The sequence below is a fragment of the Petaurus breviceps genome, unplaced genomic scaffold, assembly GCF_028583685.1.
Source record: "Petaurus breviceps papuanus isolate PSGF00001 unplaced genomic scaffold, PetGlider_PUasm1.0 90434, whole genome shotgun sequence".
NCBI lineage: Eukaryota > Metazoa > Chordata > Mammalia > Diprotodontia > Petauridae > Petaurus > Petaurus breviceps.
The window spans coordinates 2196284-2203389 of record NW_027187251.1 but is presented as its reverse complement, the minus strand read 5'-3'; the positions used below and the strand labels follow the sequence as shown (position 1 = coordinate 2203389).

The 7106-nt window shown below is 40.0% G+C and overlaps 1 protein-coding gene across 1 annotated transcript; it reads right to left on the bottom strand.

Annotated features, from left to right (window-relative positions):
• Positions 1 to 5525: 5525 nt before the first annotated feature.
• LOC138177525 (glyceraldehyde-3-phosphate dehydrogenase-like) lies at positions 5526 to 6760 on the bottom strand. The gene is made up of 2 exons (XM_069108723.1): positions 6429 to 6760; positions 5526 to 5811 (listed from the first exon to the last, which is right to left on the bottom strand). Exons 1-2 carry the CDS (start codon positions 6698 to 6700, stop codon positions 5712 to 5714), a joined length of 372 nt encoding a protein of 123 aa, XP_068964824.1. The 5' UTR covers positions 6701 to 6760; the 3' UTR covers positions 5526 to 5711.
• Between the last annotated feature and the right edge of the window lie 346 nt (positions 6761 to 7106).

Below are 7106 nucleotides of genomic sequence, written 5' to 3'. Positions count from 1 at the left end.
TTAATACATTTGTTTATGCCAAATAATAATCATTGTAGATCATATTATTTATTTTAATATATGCACGTTTATATGTATACATAAATATAACATAAATAACAATAATAATAATAGGAAGTGTTTGTATGACCCTTTGAAGTCTGCGAAGCACTTTACTTATATTATCTTGTTTGATCTTCAACCCTCAATAATAGTCAATAAAAATTTATTAAACACCCGCCATGTGCCAGGCACTGTGCTAAGTGCTAGGGATAAAAATAAGAACAGGAAGATAGCTGCTGTCCTCAAGAAGCCTACAATCTTATGAGGGAAGAAAATACACAAAAGAAAGTTGGGTGATTCTGTTATGTTTGGATGACCTTAAAAGAACAATTGAACAGATAAGGAAGAAGAATGCACTGAAAGAGGGGAGAAGGGAGAGGAAGAAAGAAGAAAATTATCTCACATAAATGGGGTGTACAAAGAGGAGTGTGTACAACAAGATAGAACTGAGAGGAAGTAGGCAACACTTGAACCTCACTGTCATCTGAACAGATTAAAGGAGGGAAGAATACCCATTAGGTACAGAAATACATCTTGACCAACAAGAAAATGAGAGGGAAAGGGGTTAAGGGAAGTGGAGGGATTAGACAGAAGGTAGATAAAGGGAGGCATTTGTTAGAACAAAAGTTTCTATGGGGACTACCTCTTCTTCCCTATCCTCTCTCTTCCTGTATTCTTTGTCAATGATGAACAAAGAGGAATTTCCAATGTTTTTCACGAAAATGATATTAGGGAGCTGGATTTTCTTATGACATCACACTCTACTGTCTTGCCAGAAATAGTGCATCCATTTGAATAATAAGCATTTTTCAATTTTCCCATAAATTATGTAACTATTTATTTTAAAAATACTTAGGCATTAAATGTCCTCAAAGCAGACAGAATTAACTTTCTTTTTTTTTCAAATGCTTTATTAACTTCTGGTTTACATCATTCATTTGCCTAGATTTTGAGTTACAAATTTTCTCCCCATTTTTTCCCTACCCACTGCCCCAAAATAGGGGTCCCACAGGATATCCCCTCCTCCAATCTGCTCTCTCCCATATCTTCCCCCATGCCCCCTTCTACTTTTCCAGTAGGGCATGGTGGATCTCTATGCCCCAGTGCCTGTATATCTTATTTCCTAATTGCTTGTAAAATAGTATTAATAATAGTGTGTATATATATATATATTAAACATTTGACTTTAAAATTTTGAATTCCAGATTCATTCCCTTCCTCCCTTGTCACCCACCCTTACTGGGAAGATAAGCAATTCAGTATAGGTTGTACATGTGTAGCTATGCAAAACATTACAATAGTAGATATATTGTAAAAGACTAACTATATTTTCCTCCTTCCTATCCCACCTCCACTTGTTGTATTCTCTACTTTGATACTATCCCTTTTCAAAAGTGGGGCTTCCAACTTCCCTACCCCCCAGCCTGCCTTCCCTTCCATCATCCCCCCTCTCATCCCCTTTTCCCCTATTCTCCTGTAATATTTAGTGTGTATGTCATTCCCTCCCTAAGCCAAATTCAATGAGAATAAGGTTGATCCATTCCCTTTTGCCTTCCTGTTCTTCCCCACCATTGTAACCATTTTCCCTTGCCTCTTCTATATGAGATAGTTTGCCCCATTCTGTCTCTCCCCATCTCCTCTCATTATATTCTTCTCTCACCTCTTAATTTCACCTTTTAAGTATCATCCCTTCCTATTAAATTGGTCCTGTGCCATCTATCTATGTATACCTGTAAGCATATATACACACATTCACATATATATTCATATACCCATATGCCCTCCTATATAGACATATATATATATATATTCCCTTCAGCTATTTTCATACTGAGAAAAATTTCATCAGTTACAATTTTTGTTTTTTTCATGTAGGAATATAAATAATTCAACTTTGATAAGTTTCTTATGGTTTTTTCCCCCTGTTTACCTTCTCATGCTTCTCTTGCTTCTTGTATCTGAATGTCAAATTTTCTATTCAACTCTGTTTTTTTCATCAAGAATACTTGAAAATCCTCTATTCCATTGAATGGCTATATTTTCCCCTGAAACATGATACTCAGTTTTGCTGGGTAGGTGATTCTTGGTTTTAATCCCAGCTCCTTTGACCCCCACAATATCATATTCCAAGCGCTTTGATCCCTCAGTGTAGAAGCTGCCAGATCCTGTGTTATCCTGATTGTGTTTCCACAATATTCAAATTGTTTCTTCCTGGCTGCTTGTAATATTCTCTCCTTGATCTGGGAATTCTGGAACCTGGCTCTAATATTCCTAGGAATTTTCTTTTTGAAATCTTTTTCAGGAGGTGATTGGTGGATTCTTTCAATCTCTATTTTGCCCTCTGGTTCTAAAATATCATGGCAGTTTTCCTTGAGAATTTCTTGGAGGATGATTTCTAGGTTCTTTCTTTGATCATGGCTTTCAGGTAGTCTAATAATTTTTAAATTATCTCTCCTGGGTCAATTTTCCAGGTCAGTGGTTTTTCCAATGAGATATTTCATATTGCCTTCTATTTTTGCATTTGTTTGGATCTGTTTAATAGCACCTTGATTTCTCATAAAGTCACGAGCTTCCATTTGCTCCACTATAATTCTGAAGGAATGATTCTCCTCAGTGAGCTTTTGAGATTCTTTTTCCATCTGGCAAAATCGGCTTTTTAAGGCATTCTTCTCCTCATTGTCTTTTTGAGCCTCTTTTGCCATTTGAGTTAGTCTGTTTTTTAAGGTGTTATTTTCCTCAGTCAGGTTGTTGACTCTCATTTTATAATTTTCCTGCATCGTTCTCATTTCTCTTCCCAATTTTTCCTCCATTTCTCTTATCTGCTTCTTAAGGTCCTCTATGACCTGTAACCAGCTCATATTTTTCTTAGAAGCTTTTGGTGCAGGAGTTCTGACTTCACTGTCTTCTTTCTATTCCACACTTTGATCCTTTTTGTCACCAAAATAGGAGTGTAAAGTTAGGTTGCTCTGTTTATTTTGTTTCCTTTACCTAGTCATGTTGCCACTCAATTACTTGACCTATGGGCTTTTTGCCACAGTAGGACTCTGCCACCAGACAGGGGAGCTTCGTCCCAAATGCTGTGGTTTTCTCAGCTGCCAAAGGTATTAGTTGGGTGCCTTCTCTGAAACCTCCACAAGCTCTGGCAAGTGGGTTGCATACCCTAGCACTTCCACCCTAGACTGCAATCCAGATCTTTATGGATTAGGTTAAAGAAGGTTAAAACAAGACCTATTACCCCTCAGACTGGTCACTTGGTTCCCCTACACCCTGCAGGCCAGGAGCTGAAGCTGCCACATGGGGGAAGCTGCAAGGGGTGGGGGGTGCCTCAGCGGCTTCTCACCCCCCCCAGGGGCAAAGGCTGACCTCATTCCTAACTACTGGATCCCAAAGTCCATACTGATCTGACCTCTCACTTTGTCCTTAGTATCTATGGGTTGATAATTATGGAAACCACCACAGATGCTGGTGATCTGAAGTCCCTCCAGCCAGTGGTTGGTCAGGCCCACCCTGGGGCTAAAACCTCAGGCTTAGGTGGGGCTGGGCTTAGCTCTCAGAGCACTGCGCTGGCCGATTCCTGCTGGCCTGCTGGACTGTCCTCAGAGGGAGGTTAGCTTCTCTGTGTCATTTTGTGGGTTCTGTAGCTCCAAAGTTTGTTCAGAGTCCCCTTTTACATGAATTGGGGGAGGTGGAAGCCAGAGCCCTTTGGAAGTCCTGTTTCTACCCAGAATTATCTTTCTAATAAGTATAACATAATTGTTTTGCATGCATATATGCCCATGAAAGGTTGATAAAATACAATACTTCTTTAAGGGAAAATATAACCAAATTTTGGTAAAAGTTTAGCTTTAACAAATAGTTATGAAAATGTGTGGCCTTGAATTTTCCAGACTGTATTAATTTCCAACCAACATTAAAGAAGAGAAATTAGGGTTAAGGTAAATTGTGTAGTTGCCTCAAAACCTTAAAGATACACCCCCATGCTCCACTCCAACATATATACATACATATATGCTAAATGGAACAGTGGATGGAATGTTAGATCTGGAGTCAGGAAGGCCTGAGTTCAAATCCAGCTGCAGAGACGTACTAGCAATATGGCCCTGGGCAAGTCACTTAATTGTCTGCCTCAGTTTCCTCAACTGTAAAATGAGGATAATAATAACACTTACCTCTTAGGGTTCCCATCAACTACTCTGCATGATTTATCCATAATACCATAATCAGACTTCCCACAGGGTAAGCTCATCAATAGAAATCATGAAGATTGATTTAGCTTAGGTACTCATAGAAACGATTTTAAAACTTTATTAAAGATAATAATACAAACACAACATCAAAATTTGTTGGATGTAACTAAAGCAGTTCTATTTAAACTTATTGTCATTGAATGCCTATACTAATATAAAGAGACTAGAGAGTTTGGGATTAGCAGGAATGCTGCATAGAAAGTATCCATGATTTGTTGCTGCCCAATAATAGCAAGAATGTATGTGGATGGAGCCAGGTTGCTTTTCTTAACTTTTGTTCTTGCCCCTAGCTTTGTTAGTATGGCAAGCAGGGAGGATCTTTCTCCACTGCCCCAGCCTCCCACGTAGCTCCTGTAATTGTTTGTAGCAGAATCCTTGAAAAAGATTTTAGGGAAACAGGCTGGAATACAATGATTTAGCAGAAGTTACAAAAAAAAAATTCTAATCTCAAATCTGATGGTTATCTGAGTCTAAGGAACTCCAGTCATCGCTATACACAAGTGCTCAAAAGAATAGCCTTATTCTTGACTGGAGATTTCCTACTGGCTTTTATTGACTGCCTAGATAAATTTGGTAACTTACAAACTTTATCAGAAAGAGACTTTTCTAGCCCCTTTCTACCTCAGTAGATGGGAAAGACGCAAATGGCCCTAAAAAGCTAAAACCCAGCAGATGGCAGCAAAGAGCAGCTTGGTAATGATAAGACCAGTAAAAAGAGAAAATACAAAAGCTCCATGGAGTGCAGAGAGGTGACATCCAGCAGAGAACAGAAAAGAGTAGCACGGTGACATCACCCCCAGGACACTGGCAGATCTGCAGAATCAGAGAGGTGTTAGTTATTCCAGGATCTTGCATCCTGATCTCACAGATGCCTGGGCCCTCCATATTTATGTGTAGGCTACATGGATTCCTAATGTGTGTACCCTCCATACACGTGCTTTGGCAATATGAGTTTTTGTACCATGCCCCTTCATTCATGTTCCATGACCACATGTGTTCCCATATGTATTGATTCTATGTGTACTCCCTAGTTACATATATGTCTGTATATGTGCCTGTCTCCTACCAATGAGAAAATATATCCCATGTGTGAATAAGGGGGTCTTTTTTTGTCACTTTATTTCCAATGTTGTTTGATCAGATGCCTTTTGTTTTCACCTGGCAGAATGGCAAAAGTAACAAACACATCAGTGGATATTTGTAACCTATGGTTTTGGATTTTTTTGCACTGAATATGGTGACTTTATTGATGGTACACAATACAGGACTCTAGGCTTCTTCCCCCTACTACAGGGGTGCTTTGGAACAAGGATGTGAATGGGACATGGGATCCCCACTATAGGAACACAATTTAGGAATGTTGGCTCCCCAGTGGTAGATCTCCTCTTTTTAGCTGGGGATGAAGATCTATGGCTTTCCACTTTACTCCATGTAGACCATGAGGTCTACTACACGGTTGCTATAACCATACTCATTGTCATACCAGGAAATGAGCTTGACAAAATGGTAACTGAGGGCAATACTAGCACCAGCATCAAAGGTAGGAGAGTGAGTATTGCTGTTGAAGTCACAGGATACAACCTGATCCTCTGTGTAGCCCAAGATGCCCTTCAAGGGTCCCTCTGATGCTTGCTTCACCACTTTCTTGATATCATCATATTTGGCAGGTTTCTCCAGGTGGCAGGTCAGATCCAGAACAGATACACTGGGAGTAGGAACATGGAAGGCCATGCCTATGAGCTTCCCATTCAGCTCAGGTATAACCTTGCCTACAGCCTTAGCAGCACCAGTGGAAGCAGGGATGATGTTTTGGGCAGCACCACGCCCATCACACCACAGCTTACCAGAGGGGCCATCTACTGTCTTCTGGATAGCAGTAATGGCAGGGATTGTAGTCATGAGTCCTTCAACAATGCCAAAGTTGTCATGAATGACCTTGGCCAAGGGGGCCAAGCAGTTGGTAGTTCAGGAAGCATTACTGACAATCTTAAGGGAATTATCATATTTCTCGTGGTTCACTCCCATCATGAACATCGGGGCATCAGCAGAAGGGGCAGAGATGATGACCCTCTTGGCTCCACCCTTCAAGTAAGCCCCATTTCCATGTTGGTAAAGACTCCAGTGTACTCTACAACATACTCGGCTCCAGCATCTCCCCATTTAATATTGATGGGATCCCGTTCCTGGAAGATGGTAATGGCTTTTCCATTGATCACCAGCTTCCCATTCCCAGCCTTGACAGTGCCCTTGAATCTGCCATGAGTGGAATCATATTGAAACATATAAACCATGTAGTTGAGGTCAATTAAGGGGTCACTGATGGCCACAATGTCTACTACGCCTGAGGTGAATGCAGCCCTGGTCACCAGGCACCAAATACAGCCAAATCCATTGACTCCGACCTTCACCATCTTGTTTCAGGGATGCGACTTAAGTAGCAGAACCTGGCACCGAGCTTGGGAGAAAAGCCAAAAGCCTAACCTCTGGTTTAAAATGCATGCTGACTAAGCAGAGTGCCTTATAGTTTTTCTTGGTGACCCACATGTAAAGGGGCAGGAGGGTCCTAGATGCTATGTTAATAAGAAGGAGAAAGAGCAGATTAATAAGGTTTTTGCAACCAAAAAAAATTTTTAATCAATAAACAACTAGATTGCATGAAATCAGAACTAAGGAAGTTAATAAAAGAAAAGAAAAATTAGTATATAAAACCTTTTTTAAAAGATTTATAAAACTGAAAACCATTAGATTTTTTTAATGTTAAATAAGTGAGAGATCACAACAAAAAGAGAAGAAATAAAGAAAAAGCCTGGAGATTGC

What these genes read in the sequence shown, in the direction of transcription:
- LOC138177525 (XM_069108723.1), bottom strand. Translation starts at nt 6,700, where the DNA reads ATGGTGAAGGTCGGAGTCAATGGATTTGGCTGTATTTGGTGCCTGGTG. An exon ending in TGGGGAGATGCTGGAGCCGA is followed by an intron (nt 5,812 to 6,428) that starts GTATGTTGTAGA and finishes TGCTGGTGCTAG; the next exon opens with TATTGCCCTCAGTTACCATT.